At 42.8% G+C, this 23,294-nt stretch overlaps 1 protein-coding gene across 2 annotated transcripts in view; it reads right to left on the minus strand.

Moving 5' to 3' along the window:
• The window catches only part of MAPKBP1 (mitogen-activated protein kinase binding protein 1), a 48,549-nt gene extending 28,694 nt beyond the window's left edge, over positions 1 to 19,855 (minus strand). For both annotated transcript variants that reach the window (XM_072962634.1, XM_031672924.2), the window contains exons 1-2: positions 19,707 to 19,855; positions 18,932 to 19,153 (exon numbers count right to left, since the gene is read on the minus strand). In XM_072962634.1, coding sequence (XP_072818735.1) covers positions 18,932 to 19,048 — 117 coding nt within the window. In that variant the 5' untranslated portion in view covers positions 19,049 to 19,153; positions 19,707 to 19,855. The remainder of the gene's footprint in view (positions 1 to 18,931; positions 19,154 to 19,706) is intronic.
• Between the last annotated feature and the right edge of the window lie 3,439 nt (positions 19,856 to 23,294).

Here is a 23,294-nt window from a genome sequence, read left to right on the forward strand (position 1 = left end):
CCCCAGTACCTCCATTAATAAATAGATAAATAAATCTAATTACCTCCCACTCACCAAAAAAAAAAATTTTTTTTAAATTGAAGATTTATTATAAGGGAGGATAATAGCTCAGTGGTTCAATCCCAGTACCTCCACTTAAAAAAATGATCAACTATATGTCAATTAAAAAAAAAAAAAACACTGGGAAAAAAAAAAAGCAGGAAGGAGATCTGAGTTACTCAGATCCCAAAGTTTCACCACAGGCCACAGTAAGAGACACATTTTATATCATGACCCAGTATAAATATACATGTATGTGTGAGCATGTTCATAAAAGTGAAATAAAAGTTTCACAGAACAATATTTACTCTTACTGCATGTTATATACTCCAATTTCTATTATATTCTATTTCATTTAAAAACAGTTCTGGTCTTTACTTTACTGACTTCATGACCTACAAGTGAGCTGGAAGCTGCAGTTTGAGAGACCCTGATAAGGACCATCTCTCCCCGCTGGGCCTGGGTTCAGCCTGGTCCCTGGCACCTCTGTGTCCTGCTGTCAATTTCCTCCTAGGACTCTCGGCAGTGGAGACATCCGGGCTAGGAAACCCCACAGACAGGAGTTTGCCTGGGCTCAAAACTTGGATGATTTTCAAAGGATTTATGGGTTTTGTTTTTGGCTTTTTCTGGCTTTCTGAGCAGCTATCCAAGGGGAAAAAAGGCAGTTTCCTTTGGCTCTGTGGAGGAGGAGGAGCAGGGGAAAAACATTCAGGGGCATCAGCTGGTTTTTATTTTATGTTCTAACTCAAACCAGCTTCCTGTTTGCAGGGAGGTTTGGAGCTGAGCTCCACTTTCAAAGGATCTGAGAGTCCAGGGCTCCTGCAAGGCCTCCAACATCTAGGCTTATTCTACAAGGTTCCAGCACGGTGGACTTTATAAATTGATTCTCTCCCTCTCATAATCCTCTCTATATCCCTTCTTTCCAAAAAGGTGGTATAGCTTTCATCCACCCTGGGGAATGGAGACAAACCTGGACACCCCCTTGCAGACACGCCCAGGCTGAAAGCCCCTGGGGTCAGCAGCGGTGTGCTGCAGCTGGCTTGCATGGGCTCAGGGGACCGACTGTGCACCTCTTTTCCCAGCTCCACGTTCAGTGACAGCACACTGGTAGCTTGAAATCACCATGGCAGGAGTACTTACACCATGAAATCAGACAATGCTACAAATCAGGGCCCTTTTCCTCCTCTTCAGAGAGCGTGTAAACATTTCCCAAGGCACCACTGGGCTCAAGCAACTTCTCTCTTTCACTAGGACTATGGCTGTAACGCCCATGTGTTCACTCTACTTCAGGCCTAACTTCCTATAGTCTTTTTTGCAATATGGCATGTCACTGTGATTCTTTTAAAATATAGATGAGATCATGTCATTACTCTGCTCAAAGCCTCTAATCCTTAAGGTCAAATCCAAACTTTATCCTGGTTTATAAGCCCTAAGTCATCTGGCCTCTGGCTACCTCTCTGACCTCGTTTCCTACACCCTCCTCCTACACAACCACCCTGGCTGCCTCAAGCACCTCAAGCAGATTCCAACCTCAGGTCCTTTGCATGTGCTATTTATTCCTTCCATAAAATGCTCTTCCCTCAACTATTCCCACAGCTAATTCACCCAGGTCTTTGCTCAAAGGTCTCCTCCTCTGAGAGGACTTTTCAGACTGGCTTTACTGCTATCACTTGATACCCAACTTAACCTGCTTTATTTTTTTGTTGTTGCACTTAGAGTCACATGGTGACCCAACACCAATTATATCTTTGTGTACATATTTACTGTCTGTCTCCTCTACCAAAATATGAGCTCCTTGAGGGCAAAGCCTAAGTTGCTACCCTTCACTGATTATGTCTTTGCTGTATGTCTTAAATCTTGCAGAGCAAATGTTAAAAAGAGAGAAAAGATAGGGTCTGGGATGTGGCGTGGGGCTTAGCACCTCATGAGCAACATCCTTCTGCAGTTCACGTCCCTGACTTCTCTTTATCCTCAGGCCACTTCGTTGACACCCAGTGACCAAGCAATGTGAGGAGAAAGGGTAGAAAGAACTCCAGAATGTATGGTTTTATTTGATTTAGGTTTCTCACTTAAGTGCTCATAAGTCTGCACATGTTTTTGATGCTCTGACACGTCACTTCCACTTCCAGTAGAAGTTTTCAAGGTTCACTGTGCACATCCCTTTCCCCGACTGCTAAATGTGGCAGCAGGTGATGAGATCGGCCCCCTCAGCCTGGGCCCCAGAGTAACTCTGATGAACAGAACACCCACACCGATCCACATTAAAAGTAACTCTATTTTCCAAAACAAAAGCAAAAAAATGTAGTGAGAAGAGTGGCACTGTTTAATGTTTTTGCAGATCTCTTTAATGTCTGGCTTAATAGCAAATGGCTGGATTCTTCTATCTGCATCTGCATTCAACCTGTTGTGGTATGTTATTCAAGGTGAAGATAAAAGAAAATCTGACCTCATTTGGAAATGTAATTGTAAAAGGGGGATCACAGAGATCCCCTAAGAGGGTTTTGGGGACCCCAGGGATTCTCTGATCACACTTTGGGAACCAATGACCTAGCTCCTCCTGAACACTACAGCATCTCTCTCCATAAGGAAGCACCCTCACTAGTATGAGAGTTCTTGCCTCAGGCATCGTTTGAGGAAACTGAGGCAGGGAAGAGGCCCTATGAGAAAACAGCTGTCCTCAAAGTCAGGGACAGGGCCCCAAGTCCTGACAGGAACTTCAGCTCCAAATCCTCATGGCCCAATGCTGTGGAACGTAGCCCAAAAGACACACCAGTCCAAGTAACTGATTACGGCCAGTGACGTGAGACACCACTGCTACGGGCAGCTAGCACTGTGACACATCCACAGATTTAGGAACATCATGCACAAGTGAAAACTCAGAACTGAGAAGGGGGCACCCCTTCTGTACTCTGCAGTGATTGCCTCCACATCTGAAACACAGCCTAGAAGCAGGGAGAACACTCAAGCTATGGCCCAGCCTTCCCCTGCAGGTGGAGAGTATTAAGATGGAGGAAAGCCCGTATCAACCTGAAAGATAGTGTCATCTTCCCCAGGAAGCAAGTCTGCAGGAGGGCAGAATAACCACAGACACACTGCAGAGGAAGGCTTGAATGCCCACCCTCCCAACATGCACCAGGCCAGGCAGGATTGTATCCTCTCGAGAGAAAGAAGGAAAGCAAAATCATCCCTCACTGTAATGAGATAAAGGGATAACTTCAGAATCGCCTATCCCCAGAAGAGAAGGAAAGAATAAAGCCAACTGTTAAAGAGCTCTTCTGGCTCTCATTAAAGAAGATGGAGAAAACAGGTGGCTCAGAGGCGACAGACAGGACTACTCAGTCATACTAGATGGAACAGTATTTTCCAACGTGCAGATTACAGCCTATTAATGGGATCTGAAATTGATTTAGTGGGTAACGAATAACTAGAATAGAACAAAAAGCAGATTTCATGGCATGTAGTAACAGTAAGTACTGATCATGAAACTTTACTTTGTGAGAGGTCTGTGCTTTGTGAGTGTGTGCATGTGTACTGGGTCACAATGCAAAATGTATTTCTTAATGTGAGTTGTTCTCAAAAATGTTTGAAAGCCACTGGGATGCTGTGGGGATCCTAGGATGAAGAATACATAGACTCAACCCTCTACTCTCAAAATCCATTAGGGAAGATGAGTAGATATACCGCAAAGCAATCCAGTATGCGATGAGGGTCATAAGAAAGATACAAAGCGCTCAAAGAGAAAGAAGAGAGATGATTTCTGAACAAGATCAGGAAAGGGAAACAATGAAGGTTTCTTGGAAGACCAAATGGAATTTGTCCTGGGCCTTGTGGTGAGGACAGGATTTTGACAGACAGAAATACAGAGAGAAGGAATTCTCAGTAGAAGAAGCCGCATGAGTGAGTTTGGCAGAAGGAAACAAAAGAGCAGGTGAGCAGCAGGAAAAGCAAAGGTTTTTGTAGGAGAATTAGGTCAGGTGAGGTAGACTGCATCCAGACCAGGAAGGGCCTTGTTTGCCAAACTAAGTGGTCAACTGTGGGCCCTGGGAAGTCACTGAACTGTTTCAAGTGAGGGACACGATCAAAGCTATGTTTGGTGATGATGTATATAAGACATATAAAACAGGCAGGGAGCCCCATTAGGATGTATTACAGTAGTACAAGTGAGAAGGAATGAGGATCTAGCCCAGTATGAAGATAGTGGGCATAGAAAAGAAATAATGACAAAGAAAAGATGGCAAAGCAAACAGAATTAGCAAGACTGGGTACTGTACAATTCTGGAGGAAAAAGACAAAGACTCAAATTTTGAACCTCAGAGATAGGGAACTAGGTGGTGCTATGAAAAGAAATGGCACCATGATCAGAAAGAGGCCCTGGACAAAGGAGGAAGGACGGGAACCAATGACATCTGTTTTGGACACACTGAACCTAAGATGCTTCAGGGATATTTAGTAGGAACCATGGAACATTTAATTTAGCAACATACACAAGAAGTTGGGAGAGAGGTCAGGACTAGAAATAGATATCTGAGAATCATTCACATGGAGGTGAAAACCACCAGTGAAAATACAGTGAGACAGAAGATAGAGGGAAGGCTGAGGCTGAGAAGAGAGATGTGGGCAATACCTATTTTTAGAGTATGGAGAAGATGAGGTCCTAGGCAGTCAGAAAGGGAAGAGAGAGAACCAAGATGTCAGTGAAGGGGAGAGTTCCCAGAAGGAAGGGGTAGTTGATGTAAGTGCTATAAAGAAGTGAAGGAGGCAAGAAACGAACTCTCCAGAGTCCAGAACCATCTGCAACATAGGTGGCACAGCACAGGGTCCCAAGCAGCCCCAAACCTCTAACACAGGATCTCAGGAACTCTGGGCAAAGCCTTCTCAGCTTTTCTGGTCTCTCTCCCTCACTCTCTTCCTCTCTCTCTCTCTCTCCCTCCCTCCTCCCCTCCTGCCCACCCAGTCCCTAGATTTGATCAGCTCACAAGCTAGAGGAGAGGCACTAGCCAATGAAAGATCCAGTGTGTGGAGCCAAGACAACGGCACTGCCAGAGAAAGGCTTCTTGCCTGAACCCATGGCATAGGGGGTTCGAATCTGTTCTTCCTTTCTTAGTATGAGGGACTTCTACAGGGAGTTTGCAATAGCGAGGGAGCAGCTGCTTCCTGGAGAGACAAAAACTAAGAGCCCAGAGCCACAAAAGGACAGGGTCATCTAGGATTTAGCTGACCTCAAACTGGTAAAGAAGCCCCAGCAACTGGGAGGAAGTGGATCTCTGTTTTGGTTGCCATGTTTTGTTGCCACCAGTTTCTTTCTTTCCCCTTCTCCTTTTCTCCACTTCTCAATCCCACTCAATACAAGTTATAAATACCTGAGTTATAAGTCATTCCAGCCAAATTATGGGCTTGCTATTTCTATAAACAAACATGTCACAGACCTGTCCAAGGCAGAGCCCTCTCCGCCTTTCCCTCCCTTCCTGCAGGTTAAGAATAACTATGCTTGTCTCTTGCCCACACACTACACTCTAATCTCACAAAGCAGATTCTCTCCCAGACTCTGAGAATTGCCACTTATGCAAAAGCCACAGAGGAAGCCCAAGGCCAGCAGGCTTTGTGCAGAGACTTAGCCAGCTAGGCAGAGACCCAGGGACCAGCCCTGGGAGGAGGAAGGGGGAGGTGGGTATCATGCCCAAGCTCACTCATTCCTGCTCCTTCAGAGTCCAAAGTGCCATCTGGTCAGAGGCAGGAAGGGACGCAATGGCCACCACAAGACTGTAGAACAGACTGCCTCTCTGCTCAGCTCTTAATCTCTCCCGCGTCTAGCTGATTTATAGTCTTACTGTCTATTACCATGAAGTCTCCCAGAAACAAACAACTTTCAATATGACAGAAAAACCAGGCTCCCTCACTTAGGGCTCAAGATTAGTTGGAGTTGAGCCAATTCCACGGTGCTGGGATTAAAACAGCCTCAGCTTCTAAGGAAGGTGAGTCTGCCACTGCTTGGGAGGAGGTGACCTTAGAGATCCTTTAGCCATAAGCCCCTGGAGACTAGAGAACAGAGGTTCCCAATCCTGGCCCGTCAAGAGAATTACTCAGAGGGCTTAACGAGTTTTTTTCAGATAGCAGTCCCCAGCTTTTCCCCATCCCCTGTCTCCGCAAGATTCTAGATCCACAGCCATGGAGCAGGTCAAGAATCTGCATAATAAAGCTCTCCACGTGGTTCTAGTGATTAATCAGGTGGGGAACCATTAAATTATAAAGCATTTGGCCTTTTTAACCCCTCCTGAGACTAAGAAGAAAAACAATGTTTTGAGTATTCTTTCAAAAAGACACATGGGCTGTGAAGGGTCTTGGGCAGAGAGAGGATCTGCAGCGATAATAGCTACCATCTACTGAATGTGAACTCTGTGGGCAAAACTGTGCTAAACGCTTTACAAGATCACCTCATTTAATGCTTCTGACAACTTTATGAAGGACTAGTATTATCTCCATTTTATAGATGAAGGAGTCAGGTAAGTAGCGAGTGGGAGAACCAGGATTCAGACCTAGGTCTGCTTGGTTCCAGAAACCACAGGGTTCAAGGAGAGAGTTCAGGTTCTCCAAAATCACCAGAATGTTGGCAGTTTCTGAAAGAGTACACGGGGAAGTCACCATGCCATCACAGAGGCTTAGGGACAGGTCTGAGAACCAACGGAGAAGGTAAAGGGCACAGGATGTAGTAGAGAGGCAACAGAGTCCTCTCCTGCCAGCTTTACTGTTTTTTAAAAAATTAGCTGGTCTTATCAGTAGCTTAATGGTCTAAAAATGGGTTCTGACCTCTCCACACTGAGATGGTTGCAGAGAAAGAGCACAGAGGGTCTTCCAATGTCAGAGTATCCCACGTGGTCAGAGCTTGCCCACGTCCAGCTGGCACCAGAACTTACAGTCAACAGACAGCTGACACTCATTTCCAAGGCAACTGACATTACAGAGTCAGAAGAAGAGGAATCTGATTCCGTGTGCAGATGGAGGAAGAGGTAAGGATGGTATCAGACCTCAGACCAGAAAGAAGGGAATGAGGGGCCTCTAGCTAAAGGACTCAATTATAATATAACCAACAGCATGCGCCCAAGTCCAAAGAGAAGCCTTGGCAACACAGTGCCTGGGATAAAGCAGGGATTCCTACCCCACCTTTCTCCTCCAGTTATCAGAAAGATAAGCATAGAGGACAGCTCAATTTAAGCAACCAGAATAAGAAAAATATTTTTTTTCCTCTCTAAGGTCAGTCTTTGCTACAGCAAGACCAGAATCACAAACAAAGCTTTATGAGCTAAAAGTCTAATCATCAAGAAAGGTCGAATTCTTTCTCATTCACCAACTCTACATGCCTGGGTTTTCTTAATCTTTTGGTTTCCAAACTTTGTAACCAGGGAGAATCCTAACTGTTTCTTATCTGGACTAAGTGTGCAAAGTGAATGTGTGCTCTGGGACATCAAGGGGAGTGGGGAGGACTCCTGGTGCCCACACAATCATGCCAACATGTGCCATAAGACTCTCCTAGAAGAAGGAAGGTTTCTTCAACGTGTTATTCTCTATAAAATGCTCACTTCCTTTCCATTCCTAAGGCCAATGCCCTGGCTAAGGCTTTCAGTACCACATTCCTGGATATGGCAATGGCTTTCCAATCAATCTCCTTACTGCAGTCCCTGTCCTCCCCCTGCCAATCTATCAAAATAACCTTTCTGTAGCATAACTACGATTACACCTCTCCCCTGCTCAAAAACTTTCAATGGCTCCTTACTGCCAACTAAATAAATTACAAATGTCTTGGCTTAGCATCCGTCAATGGGCCCTCTTTTTCTTCTATTTCCTAGTAGTCACTTCTATGAATCATGTGTATTTGTCAATCTGGATTATTCATTATTCTGGAAAGGAGCCTCGCGGCTTTATTTTATATTCCACCTGGAATGCTCTTCCCTTCCACCACCCCATACTGAAACCCTACCCCTCCTTTAAGAACCAGCTCAAATATCACATTCCCTATGATTCTTTCTGTGATCACCCTGGCCATAAATTATTCCTCCCTCGTTGGTATTCTTTACAGCAGCACTTAATTTGCATCATTCACATGGTAGGTACTACTCAGTACTTTGTACAGGAATTCTTCATGGATTTTGTCTTATCTCTCCTACTAGCCTATAATCTCCTGGAAGGCAGAGGCTGTGTCTCACACAACTCCATACTTACAGCACAGGGCACAGTGTTTAATATAGTATATTTGTTGAATCCACTTTTAATACTTTAAAAATATTTGTGAATATTCTTTGATTTATCTTACTTGGTAAATTCTTTAAGCTCCTAGAGAATTCTCCATTTATCATAGCCAGCTGTAGAAACTGGAGTAGGAAGCAGGATTTTGACACCTTTCCAGAAAAGACTGGGGAAAGTCTAAAGGGAATAAGCCATGTGCCTTCAATGATTACAAACAAAACAGTTTTATCCCCGACTTTAGTAAATACATGCATGGCAATGGCTCTTCATAAATCTGACAAAATTATAGTTAACAAGCCTAAAAGGATCAGAGACAATTTTTGTTTCATAAAAGTAACAATACTATTGTTTAAAAAGAGCTTTACTGAGGAGGGAGGTTATAGCTCAAGTGGTAGAGCACATGTTTAGCATGCACAAAGGTCCTGGGTTCAATCCTCAGTACCTCCTCTAAAAATAAATCAATAAATAAGCCTAATTACCTCCTCTCCCTCAAAAAAAAAAAAACTAAAAAAAGAAAAAAAAAGAGCTTTACCTGTCCTTTTTAATCAGAAATGATTGTAGCTATCAGTAGTTATTCTGGATTGTAGAATTATGAATGGCCTGTTTTCTTCTTTATGGTTCTCCATATAGTATAAAAAAAAATCTTTTCAGAAAGGACACGTACTTCAGAAAATACAAAAAAAAAATTATTTACCAAGGAAATATCTTTGAAGATATCAGAAATGAATGATCTCAAATTTAACAAGTTAATGACGAATGGGTAAGAAAATATTTTTATGTCCTATTATTACTTAAAAAACAAACCAAGTTTATTATACCAGATATATTTTCCAACATTTGTACATAAATGCTTTAATGAGTATACAGATTTTAAAATTTAAACATTTTATATTTAGTATGAAATACACGTTTAAATTGGATAGACTTTTACCTTTATTGTTTTTTTCTACTTACAAAAATAATACAGATTCGTTGTACAAAATTCCAACATTACAGAAATATAGAAATGTAGATAGTGAATGTCCACCATAATCTACTATCCCTCCCTGAGGTAACCAGTTTTAACAATGGTTTGGTATTTATAGCCTCACAATTTTTTCTACACATATACTAATAAACATGTTTTAACAAAATATAAATAATCATTAACATAAAAACTGTTAAACAGTTTGCTTTTTGTCACTTAATAGATCTTGTATACCCTCTCATGTCAGTACATATAAATTAACCTCATTCTTTTTCAGCAAGTATAAGGTATTTCATTTTATGGATGTACACCAATCTCCTATTGATGGTTACTTGGATTACCTCAAAGATTTCACTATTGCGAATAACACCCCCCCCAAAAAATTTCAGTTATATACATTTTTTTGTAGTGTGAATGTTTGCATAGAATAAGATTCCAAAATGATAACTGCTAGATCAAAAGCTAAAAATACGTAAATTTTTTGCTAAAGGACATTTCCAAGTTGTTCTCTAAGAACATGAGATCAACATCTGCTCTTACCAATAGTGTAAGGGTACGAATGCACTTGTTTCCCCCATCTTCACATAATTTTCTTTAAGCAAAAATTATTCAAATAGAATATTTCACTCATCACAATATTAGAAACTTAAAACAATAGGTTTTTAAATGAACAGTTTTTACTCTGCCTTTAAATTCTTAGTCTAAAAGGAAGCTCTAAGACCAATTCACTTCCCAAGTAATTTCTCAATATAAATGAATTAGCCCTAAAAGAAGAAAAAAGTTTTATCTATTTCTAGAGAAGATACTGCTGTTAAAAAGCATGCTCATTATTCGGTGATTTCCAATCAGACACAGTGAATTAGGACTCTCCTTATTCCTGGTTCACTAGTTTGACTTTTTTAATTCCCCAAAATCATATTCATAGCCCTGCAATAAATTACACAGTAGTTAGTTTCAAAAGGAATATTTGCTAAGCCTTTCTTTTGGTCAGGGTAGTTAGTATTATTGACACAAGTTAGAACATTGGCAAGAAAAAGGTACTGAAGATAGGTCATGATAAAAAGCTACACAGGGAGGATGATTAAATGTTAGAACAGAAGGAGCTGAACCTGCAAAAAAGGACTTCTCACAAATGGAAACATGAAGGAATAAAATCTTGCCAGCAAATTAGAGTATTCTAGAAATCTATGGACCCTGATAACATTAGCAACACCGTACTAGCTGTAAACTTATTTAGATCTTACAATGTGCTTTCACGTTCATTAAATATCATTTAATACTCACAAAGAAACCAGCTCAGAAGCTCAGAAGTGAGGAAGGAAGCTGTCTCGCCAGCCCCCATTACACCACACGCACACGCACACATGCGCACACACACACACACACACACATACACACACACACACTAGCATGGCTACTTAAAATACTGCCCAAGCTAGAGCAGCAGGGGCATCACTTGGGAGCCTGGTAGTAACGCAGAGTCTCAGGGTGGGTCTGAAACTCAATCTGCATTTTAACGAGACCACTGGCCTCTCGCCCCAACCCCACCCCCGCCACTAATCTGTCTGCACCTTAACTCTTAAAAGCCCTGTTCATTAGCCAGTTCTGGATTTGCTATGAGGGAAAGTCTCTCCCACAGCTGCTGTGAAGGCCTCACAAGGGAGACTAAAGCAGCCTCGGGAAGGAAGGACATCATAAGGAGAAAGGCCATGTTTAGAAAAGTCAGCAGCAGGTTATTATGTTGTATGAAAACCATCATGATGTGCAAAGATACTATGCTTTCCCAAATAGAAGCTGACTGACAGTGTCAGGGTACCGGAGGCAAGCCTGCAGCCAGCCTGTTGCATGTTTTGTCCTGACAAGCAGCTGCTTGCTTTTCACCAGGCAGGAGCTGAGTGATGGCAAGAGTCAAGGTTTCCGAGCATGCTCTCAGCTCCTCCCCCCTTATCACAAACTAGCTTGGGGTTTCTCCTCAGGACTAACTGGGGCAGCTGCAGAAAAGCATGCATTAAGATCCTATGATTTTACACCCATAATGTTATCACTGCTTCCTATCTGAGGAAAGAAATCAAAATAATACACATCTGAGATCAGGTGAGGCAAGGCACTCAGCAACCCTGGAGCCACCCTAGCCAAACAGAGTCAGGTGGGCAAATGACCTCATTTTTGCTCATTTTCATGTTCACTGAACTGTGACTGTCATCATCCAGGTCAGCCCTGGCACAGGGCATTTTAGATCCAGTTTCTTTCACAGAAAATAGGCATTTTAACTCAGTGATTGTCCAGTTTCAAAGACCAAGTCAGGTGTGGATAGGGACAGCCAAAGAGGTAACAAAGAGGTGGAGAACAGAGGGAAAGAGGGAGAGATTTGGGGTAGGTAGCACGAGCAAGCAGTGAGGAGTGTGGGCTACATGATCAACTGCCACCTAAGAGGAGAACACTTTAAAGCCCCACGATACCCACACACAGAAACAACCAAGGCATCTGCTGGTCTCCACTTCACCCCCACTACCTTGCTCCAACCTCAAGAGAGAAGCAGCAACTGCTTGTAGCTTACAGGCATCTGGAACCACACAGCGGCATCCTGTCACTTGATAGGCACGTCACCCAGAACCACAAGTTGTACAGTTCCTAACCGTACCCCAGAACAAAAAGTGGGGACACAGTTCAGGAAATCTGTGGAGTTGGGAGTGGGAAGAGGAGCAAGGATGTAGAGTGAAAAGGGATACCGAATGATGGTTCTAAAATATCAGTCTGAGAAGTTCATTACATTAACTTTTATGGGGAATGTTGGGGGAAAAGTGTATTTTTTTAAGGTACTATGCTTTTCCAAGCTGATTGCTGGATGTGACTCTTGGCTCTAGCAATATTAGGCAAACTTCTGTGCTCAGTGTCATGTTTTGCACATGAAGATTCCCTGGGAGGAGTACAGGATAAAGATTAAGAGTAGGAGTTAAGATAGCCAAGGTTTGAACACCAGCTCAGTCACTTACTGGCTATATAACCACCCTCTACTCACCTGACCTCTCTTAGCATGAGTTTCCTCATCTACAAAATGGGGAGAATAATAGTACTTGTAGTGGGATGGTGTGAAACTTAAATGGGGTAATATAAGTACATGCTTAGCACAGTACATAGCAAAAAGCTCAATAACTGTTAGCCATTATCACCACTACAAATATTATTGCTTCCAGGATTGGGAGAGTAAGATATGGACAAGAAGCACTGACAACAAAAGTTGGAAAGGGGTGGTTTCAATAAGGATATTGCCTAGAAGTGCTGAATGGCACAAATCTATAATGGATGGGAAAAGACGCAACTTGAAAAGTCAAAGGACAAATAGACAAGATCAAGTCCTTGGGTATTTTAATTTCTAACAATAAAATCATCTCAGTTATGCAAGACAAAAACCCCATTTCACCTTAATGACACCGCTAGTATCACATCCTTCAGAAACTACCAACACACTGGCAGTGTTTATCTCTTGACTTGGGTGGTGGTAACAGGAGCAATCATTTTATAATCACTCACAATATAACACTGTATTATTATATTTCATAAACTTTTCCATGTTATATTCCATCTTTTTTTAAGTTTTGTTTTTTAAGTGCCAGCATCTTTAAAGGGTCAGCTGAACTTACAGGTAAATGACCAGAAGCACCATTAAAGGAACAGAGTTAGCAAAGCCAGATGAAAGGTACGATGGAAAGCCAGAAACTGTAGTGGGCTCAGCACAAATGAGAAGCAATGTTCAAATCCAGAAGAACCTAAGGAATTCCTTCTCAGGATTCCTCCAAAAGAGAATCTGACAAAGTGTGTGTGTGGTGGTGGTGGGTGGAGGGACAGCCATGTGGTTTCAAAGTGTTGTTCCAAAATCTTCCAGTATATTTAAATCTCAATTATGAGTGAAGAGGCAGGGAAGGGAAAGTATCTTTAGCTCCATTCCAGTTTTAGTGGGAGAGATAGGTATATAAACTTAAAATATATATATAATCTAAAAAAGATTGTTTTATAGACTAGGGAAGCAACACACAAAGCATTACAAACATTCTCTGCAATAAAATAAGAGAGGGTGGAATTTACTGCCTAAAAGGCGAAGAGGAGATATCCATACTGTGAACTCGTTCTTCTGTAACCGCTCTTTAAAACCAGAGGAAAATGCTGTGGCCAATTAAGAAGTACTGTGGACTTGCTGATATAACTGTTGGGAGGAAGGAAACCAAGATCTGGAAAATCTGAACAACCAAAAATACCAACCCTCAAGATCTACACTGCCCAATTTGTTTGTCATATTCACTTTATTTCTTGCTCTCCCTACCCTTCTCCCTTTTTTTAAGAGGTAACAGAAGTTAAGGAAAAATCCACAGTGTGGATTTGATTCAGTAAACTTCCAAACAGGTGGGAAATTCTCATCCCACATCTCTACTGAGAATTGCTGTAAAAGGAAGCTGACCGAAAACAATGGAGCTCAGAGGAGAGGCATAGCTTATAGCAGTGGGAATGTGATGCATAATACAACAAACCCTGCTGAAAACACTGTAGCTTTCTTTCCCTACCAACACAGCAGTCTGGACATGAAGTAAAAACCAACAGACACTCTGAGAACAACAGTGGGACACATCACGTTCCCAGAGAAGCTTAGTTTCAATAAACATAGTCCTAAATTTTAAGCCATAGACTTGTTTTCCAAAGGGGCAGGGATGACAGCCACAAGTCCAACTTTAGACTTGGGTGGTTGACAGAGAGGTTACAGAGGTCAAGCTGAAGCCTCATTTCTATGATTTTTTTTAAGTAATCAAGAAATGAAAACACACAGGTAACAAATGGAAGAAAGAAGTGAAGTCAGAGAAACACCAATGGCCCCAAAGACATTCAAAATACTGGCAAGAAATAAGACAGTGACTCAAACTGATCCAACAGGGGAAACTTGCCCTAAATTGCAAGCTGAGAAAGGGAAAAGAAACTTGGACAGTAGCAGTGCTGGTAGACTCCAAAATGAGTGAGGCCAAGTAGATGAGGGAAGATTTTATAAGACAACTTAGAGCCTGAAGAGGCTGGCCTATTTTAGACAGCATAGCAAGAGGTGTTGGGCTGGGGAGAGAAGAATTCTCTCTCTCGGTGAGAATCACTTTGAAGGCTGAGGGCAGCTGCAGACACCGGAAGGAGAAGGAAATGGAGATCAAAGGAAAAAAAACAGAACACCTCACACTTTTCATTGTACACCACCTGTTCTGAGGATCTCAAGACACTTTGCAAGCCTTAAAGAATACATCAGAGACAGAAAATTCAACAAGAACTTACCCAAGTTCACCAACAACGACAGGTGAGGGACAGGGCTGCTGGCCACAGAGGCCTCTCCTCTTGGTCATCTATTCTAGCTGGGGAGCCCAGGGAGTGTGTATTAAACACTAAAAACTCTTGGTTCCTATGAATCCCAAGGTAAGTGGGTGATGGAACAGTGACATAAAAAAACTGGCCAGGACTCAGGGATATTATCATAAAGTTTCCTATTCCTGCCTCCTGAGGAAATTCCTGCTGATCTGTCTTAGTAAGGCAATGATCAGCTGCTCATATCTGACCCTGCAAAGGGCAGTTTCTCTCAGATCTATCCCTCATATAGCAGTTTACAGAGCGGTCAGTCTAGAAGACACAAAGGAGATTTAAAAACAACCACCACCAAAAAAACTATTCAAGGAGAAGAGTATACTTACTGGGCTAGCTCTATATTTTATATATATTTATATTTATATATTCTCAAGAAGCCTCAATGGGGACTTGGGTACGAAGCCAACAGATTTCAGGGTCCTAGCACTTAAGCCAGGGGTTCATAATCCAACTGGGCTTCTGATGGAATTTAATATATACACAACTACCAAACTCTACCCCCAGAGGTTCTGATTCCATATAGCTAGGATAGGGCCCAGGAATGTATATCTTTTAAATTATGTCTCACTGCCCTCCAGACCCCACCCCGATGTTGAGCGCTATCAAGCTAGAGCCAGTGATCCATGAATGTTTGAAAGTGAGTATGACCCCCTACTACCAAACAGGCAGAATAAATAATCTCAATACTGATATAGGGCTCAAACATTAAGCAAAAGCTGAAATTAGATTACTGTATATGCCAGTATTTTTCTCCTCTATGAAATTCACCTACACAAACTCTTCCTGGAGCCACATATTAAAAGGCTTAAAAGGCTCAAAACACCACCATTACAAGCAGGCAGGAGAAAAACTGGGGGTGGGGGTGGGGAAGATTGGACTTGTATTCATGAAAACTAAGAACGAGAAGAAAGTTGCAGCCACCTTGCCCATTGTTTTCAAAGGTAAAATATGTAACTCAGATTGGATTAATGGCTATGAAGGAGGAAGATTTCAAAACCTTCTTCACTCACTTTTTAAAACCCTAACAACCCTCTAGCACAGGCAATCCTTTTGTATCTCTAACTTAAATCTTGCCTGCTCGGCTACAATCCATTTCTGTCCTTTGTTAAAATGAAAAACAACCCAGCTCCCTCCACATAAAAATCTTTCAGGAACTTTAAGAAAAGAGGGGGAGGGTTAGCAACCAAGAGCACACGCATTGGCTTCTTAAGGAAAGCACAGCCTCAACTGAGACGACAGAAAGAACCGACAGTTGCACAGGATTTGAAGTTGAAGGGTGTTTACATCTGATAACTTTGAGTTACACTTCATCAAGACTCAGCAGATCTGGCATAAAACCCCAAATTACTCCTTTCCAATTCTATTATGCTGCAGAGACTTCCCTCCCTTGGAAAAAGTTTAGTAAAAATTCCAGCTCTCATCTACTCTCTCTCTAATAACTTAAATCCTCATCTCTTCTGGCTCTCACTTCAGCTTTTAGCCATATTTTGACCATATTTCTAACTAGGTCTCTCCTGAATTAAAAAGCCTTTAATGAGCACGACTTTCCGCATGTATGTAGTTTCCCTTCTCTTTAATGCCCTTCATACCTAAATAGGCTGCATGTCTACTTCTTTTTCAACATTTTATTATTCCACTTTTTTAATTCCTAACTTTGATTTCTCTTCTAAGGAGGTGACAAACTCCTCCTAATCACTTGCTATTCTCCTGGAATTTCAAGTATATCTCTACTATATTTGACATCTTTAAATTACTCTCAGTCATTTATTCATTTAATATTTACTGCATATCTTACACCATACTAAACAGTGTGAAGCAAAGGAAAAAGAACATGACCTTAGGAAATGAAGACATACATAAAAGAACAATTAGAGACTGGTTCCCAGGTAGTGGGGCTAGTCAGAGAAGGCTGTGTGGCTCCAGTAAATATAAAGTTGGATCTAAAAATAAGTGGAGAATTTGGTGAAAAGGCTACTGTATACAGAAGAAACAGTTATGATTCAAAGCAGCAGGCCATATGAGGTAAGAGTCGCATAAAGGCCCCCTGTCACTTCCTTCTTTGCCCCTACCCCCACCTCGTGAAAGGCATATGTCTTTTGGTCTTCAAATTTTGTTTCAGGGTTAGTTATCCATGAATCACAAGATCTCTGACTACTGCCATGATTACCCACAGCTACCACATATTAGAGCAGCTTACAAAGTTTTATATACCAGGTCTTAACGTTGGTTACCATGAGGCAGGCTTTTAGAATCATCTTTGATAGAGAGTCTTCAATAAGGAATACGGGGAGTCAGGCATCTGTAAGGTCCCAGGAACACAAAGATAGCTACTATTTTTGGGTGCTAAAGATATGCACCAGCACTCTTGTTCTGTCAGACTACTCAAGGGTCATTCAACTTCAGCTAAGTATTTCCTTCATTCACAGCTCTGGGACAAACAAAGCCACTTAAAGCAGTCTGAAGCACTGAATTCCTGTTTGAAACAGGGATGTTTAATGGTGACACCAAGGATGCCCTTTTTTAATGTTTTCCTGCAGCACTTCTCCTCTCCTCTTGCCTCAGGATTCATGGTTCAAGCGTCCCTTCCTCTGTGAAGTTTTTTTTTCTAATTCCCCTAAGCTGATTTAGGTTCCCTCCCCCGTGCTGCCATTAGCATTCCTTTATATATACTTCTAGGACAGCACTTGCCACATTATGTTGTAATTATTTGTTTATATGTCTGACTGGCCACAAGCTCTCTGATGGCAAGGATAATGTTTTGTTTATCACTGATTCTACACATGATAGGCACAAAATAAACGTTTGTTGAATGCATCAATGATAAATGACATGGTAAATTTTAAAGAATGGTGACCATACCTTCTGAGTTTCAGACCAAAATTACAGTATTACTACTGAAGACTAAACTCCCATCATACATGTCTATCACCTATACCATTCTTGGTCAGAAAAAGAGGCCAAAGATATGAGAAGATGGTTCTAATAGTGCTAGTCATTGCCAAGTTACCAACCAAGAGTATGAAAGATTACAGTCCTAGGACTGACCCAACACAACAAATGAGTGAACAGAGCCAAATCTAACACAATGTCTATGTTTCAGGCTCATTCTCCTGCTTCAGGAGACTATGAACAATTATTAATAAGGGTCCTTGGAAAAGTCACTATCTCCACGGCCATGGAAACTTGTGGCCAATTTTGACTCAACATAATCTCTGCTGAAAAATACAGGAAAGGTGTTCACCTTCTGACCAAATCCAAGTATGGTTCTGCTAAGGGACAGGGATCTAAGTCTGCCCAGAACTCTGCTATGCTGTACATTAGCACTCTAAATCACTCCTCACTGGTTCTACTCATCTCTGAAGAGACACAGCAGGGCAATAAAATGAGGCTGTCTCAAATGCACTGTAGCACTCCTGCACCACACAAGGCTACTGTGTTCACTGGCTGTTAGTAAGACACAAAAGTCTAATCTGATCCTGAGGAAACAAGGCCCTAAATTCCCTCAGGGATTAAATAAATTTAGTCTACTTTTGTATTCCCAAACTTGTGGGGCTCTACAAAGCTGAAGAGAGCATATACACCAACACCCAGACAAGTGAAGGGATGGAAAGGGACTTGGTCTCTGAGGAACTTCTGCAGCAGGGTGGGATATGGCTCTTGGCATACAGTGAATGAGAAAAGCAATGCTCAAGGGCAAACCAGAATTGCTTGGTTGGCAAGTATTTGGCCCCTTGCATGTTATCATTCCTAAGAAGCCAAGAAGCTCCAGTTAAATTATTTCAGGTCCCTTGAATAAACAAATAAATTTGTTTTGAGCCCAGGCAAGAGCATTTACCAAGCCAATTCTTCAGAGTAGGTGTTATAGCATACTTCTTCCTGCTGTTTTGTCTTACATAACCCCAGCTGTGGCACTAACACTTGCGGCTACCTTACTGGTAGCTTAGCCCTTCACAAGGTATCTGGTCCCACTACCCTCTTCTAAGAAGGGCAACTGAGTCATAGCATAACAGCAGGCTTCCTCAAGCAACTCTTTGTAGTGAGGCCACAACTGAACCCAGGTTGCCTTCCTCACGTTCCTCTCTTTTCATCCATGAGTCTTAGTATGCTCACCGATGCTCCTCTTTTTCCTTTAATCTAAAACTAAATCATTGCTTTTCTGAGGGGCCGAGCTGGGCACACTTGATCCTTTAGAGCCAACATGAGCTTTTAGTTCTCCTTCCCAAGAAAGTGTAAGGTAAAAGAGGTACATGGAGCAGAGGAGGGAAGGGGAGGAAAGAGGTGGCTTCCAATACTAGGACTCACCTTGGAGCTGAGGTCCTCTCGCCGGTTTCCTGCCTTACTTCTGCGTAATTTGATGGAGGGGGATCGCAGAAGGTTCTTGATCCGGCTGGTAATGGTTGACCCTTCCACAGCCATCATGATGAGGAGCCCCTGGGTCAGTGTCTGGCCCAATCTTGGGACTTGTCTCAACAGCGGCTCTGCTTTCCCACTCCACAGGGCCTTTCAGTATGCCCTCTTACTGACCTGAGACGGCAGAGGCCACCTTACCTTCTGCCTAGCCGTCTGCAGCTCCTATTTCTAGGTATTGCCCTCTCGTTTCTCCATCCCCGCCTTCAAGCCCTGAACGGTTTCTTACAACGTCCGAAGGACAGACTCCTTAAAAGGAGATTAGGGGGCGTTTAAAAAGCCTGAGTTGTGAAGAAACGCCAGGCCAACACCTGCCAGAGATGTTCGACTGTAAGGATGGGATGGGCCCTAGTAGGGTTAGTGGCCGGTCTGGTTCCCGTTAATTCCCAACTGTTCTCATGGCCACTGCAGTGCCCAAAAGCAGGAGGCCGCCGAGGTCACCGAGGAATCCCGCAGGGGGCCCGGGCACCTGCGTTGGCAGCCGCAGGGACATTCAGGGCGGCGGGGCTCGCTGTGGCCCTGCAACCCGCTCTGCCACGGGAGCCTCCCTCCCCCACCCACGACCCTCCTGAGTCGCTCGGCCCTCCACAGGGGCCCTAGACCTATCTCTTTCAGCTCCCTCAGAAGCCCCCTACTACTCGCCAGCGCCCCCGCTTGGCCCCAGCCTCACCAGCCCCGGGGCGCGGGGGCCGCAGGGCTCACAGCGCCCTCAGGCATCGCGCTCAGCGATTTCAGCTTCGCAGCGGCAGCGGCAGCAGCAGCTATGGTGGCACGAGCGGCTCAAAACGCGAACTACCGCCCGGGCTCAGCTACAGGCTGGATGGGAGGAGCCGAAGCGGGGGGTGCGGTCTGTACGCAGGAGGGCGTTCCCAGGGTGGACGAGTAAGGCTTGTGAGGGGCGGAGCCAGTGAAAGGGCCTAGGAAGTAAAGGACTGCGGGACTCAAGAACCACGGATTCCTCACATGCAGTCGCGGGTATCGCTCCTAGAGGAGGGTCAACAGAACATGGTTTCACAACTGAGAAACCGAGCCTTTTATGGTATTATCAGGCCTGGTCCCCCAGACAAGTGCACTTCTCAGAGCCCCAACAAGACGGTAACCACGCCCCCAGGGTGTTACAGTTGGCATTCGATAGGCCCTAGGGACCAGAGCCGAAACTAACTCCTAGCTCAGAACTACACGACTGAGGTACAGCCATAAGGCTCTGCTCCCATCGACCCCAGCCAGGCGCTGGGATTTAAAGCTGTTGGAATAGCTCCTGCTTGCCCCCTGCCTGGAGTCCTGGCCTACGTAGAAATGACTCTCCTGAGTAATTCTTTCGACAGCTAAGAAGTGTATTGAACTAGGTTACCTGATTGACCATGATAAAAGGGGTGGGAGCTGATAGTCTAGAATAGCGCTTTAAGCGGGGAGGGGGGCAAAAGTGAATGTGCCTATGGGACTTACTTGTTTCGTGATTTCTTAAGCCTCCAGTGTCCCATCGCGCGCTCATCTAGAGTTAACTAGAGTTTTGTTGCTCCAGATCTCTTCCATGTTCCTGTCAAATTTTACTGGTGAAACATTTTTCCAGTAAAGGTCACCGCCAAGCCTCCTGGCACTAGATTCACTGGTATCGTTTTTCTAGCTCTTGAGCGGGGCGGGGACACACACACACACACACACACACACACACACTACCTTTACGTATTATTTCACACGTGTCTCGACCTACGTTTATTTTCTAGTAGCCTTTCTGCCTCGTTGCTACTTCAACAAATTATCTTAAAAAAAAAGGTTAGCTTACGCCAAAAGAGAAATAGTACACTAATATATCACTCATCCAATCCAGATCCTTGGAACCCCTGGGGAAGTTGGCAATGTTAGCAAAAGGGAAGGAACGCCAACCCACTGCTGTGACTGCGTCTTGTACAGCCAAGAGGCAAAACAGGTTACGTACTTGTGTATATGGTAGCACGTATTAAAAATGAAAACTGTAAAGCTCACAGATTGACATAAAGATCTGGGAAGTCATCTCCTAGAAGACCCACTGGCAACAGCTACCAGAGGCATGAGGCTTCCTTCCCTTTAAGCATGCACCGCAGATGAAATGACATATAAAATGGGATTTTCACATTTATTTCTCAAATCTTGAGAAGGCAAGGGTCATTAGCAACAATATGAAACAGGGGGTTGATTCCTTCACCTCCTTGCTATTCTGTGATTATCTCCAAGAGGTAATGGGAACACTGCTAATGGTGCCACCTGGTGTCCTTGTTTATGTGCTGCATTCCCCAGCAATTGCCATCTCCACCCACTAGAATTGTCCCTAATTCTCTCCAGATCCTTTTGCGTCCACTAGTGGTTTTCTCACTTACCTAACCACTTATGGCCAGGAAACGAGTTTACAAAAAAATGTCATTGGTCATTTCCTGTCAGGAGCTACCCTGGTTTATCCCCTTAGAGAAAATGTTCCCCAAATTACTCCCATCTGAAGCTATAAAGTTGCAGAAGAAAATCCAAGCTCCTGCTTTCGTTGTCTTAAGATGATCTAGGCGAAAACCAACTGAGAACAGTGTAATGAAGAGACTTCTGCTCAGAAAATAGTCCCAGGTCCAGTGTGAATAGAAGCATTATTCCCTTTTCTCCGAATTAAGTAATTGCTATCCCACCCTCCAAAATGCAGCTGTCCCTTATGTATTTCACTATCCATGTGCTATTTCACTTTTTATTCTGCTTGTCTACATCCTAAATATGTATACATGGTTGTCAGATACTAAAATTCTAGATGTCTGTTTTGCACTATGCTCATTAGATCAGATTTTAAATTCACCCTAGGCTTAACATGCAAATAGATGCAATTATAAGATCCTGGAAAACTAACAGTCTAGAGTAAACATTTGCTCACTGATTCAAATATTTATTGAGCACCTTTACATGCAAGGCACTGTGGGACAGCTGAGACCAGTATTTGCAGTTGGAAACAGGATGGATCTCAAAATGCTTCCAAGCCTACTTTCCTACTTAACAGAATCTAACAGCAGAACTTACAATGAGAACTTAGTTGAGTTTAGATGTCTCAGAATTTTCCAACTCATCCCATGGTTTAGCCTTCTCACCCACCACACAAACCTCCATCACTATTATTCAGCACTCAACCTATCTTTGTAGAGTAGTTGAGTCATATTTAATATACTATTATGCCTCAGTTCAAAGGCTGCATGTCAAATTATTTTTCTAATTTAGTTTCAAAAATGCATTTTTGACTGATATTTTTATCTCCAAATGGCAGTGTCTATTAACCGCAACCTTTAATTTTTCTCTGCATGCAGCAAATTCATGTTCATGTAAAATTTCATTAGCGGTAATACAATAAAATGAAGTACTGATCTCCTTTTAAGCATTTTCTTAAAAATCAACAATTCTGTGCAAGAAATGTATTGACTCTTGGTTATCACTCACTCTCTATAAAAGCACCCTGAAAACGTGCCTACTCAGTGCCTCTGTGCTTTTTTTTTAAATCTTCTAGGAGTGAGGAATGAAGGTTAATCCCCACTTTTCAGACCCATTTTCAAAGTGCATTTACCTCTCAGTTCACCTGATACCATTCCATTTCAAAATCTTAACTGGTATAATTGGGTAGGGGGGGACTATACTAATTAAACCCTGCTCCAAATAGTATATGGATTGTCTGTCTTCTCTGTTCAAAACATTTTTAAATTTGTTATAGAAAGGCATATTGTCAAATATTTCATCATAATTTGGGGGGGGACACCCTGCATTTACTATAAATTAAATAAAGTAAACTGTATGAAGTTTATTAGTTGGGCTTGATCTGTTGGTGACCTTAGAGTAGTTCAATGTCAAGTTTTTGTAAACTGTGATACTAGTTAACATATAGCTTGCTTTAAGAACATCTGTTGTCCTTAGCCACAAAGACCTGTTTATGTCCTGTTATTCCTCAAGGTAACAGGTATATTACCTTGAACACTGGTAGTCGTATGAGGCTAATCTTTCCTCACTGTAGAATGACTCTGAGACAAATACTTGCCATTAAGATGTACAAAATTTCAAAGTCTCCATGTAAAACACATTGCAAGGATTAGAATACCACAAACCTCTCCCAAATGGCATGTCAGAAACTTTGAAAACAGTAAGGAATTCCTACGATGTAAGGAATTCCTATGATTAAACTCCTTCAGTGACACCTCTCCCAAATGTTTCAGGGAATTAGCATTCTCTACTCCAACTCAGCAAAAACCTCCCAACAACCAAGTCCTGC

Source organism: Vicugna pacos, chromosome 6 (assembly GCF_048564905.1).
Source record: "Vicugna pacos chromosome 6, VicPac4, whole genome shotgun sequence".
In the NCBI taxonomy this organism is placed as follows: Eukaryota; Metazoa; Chordata; class Mammalia; order Artiodactyla; family Camelidae; genus Vicugna; species Vicugna pacos.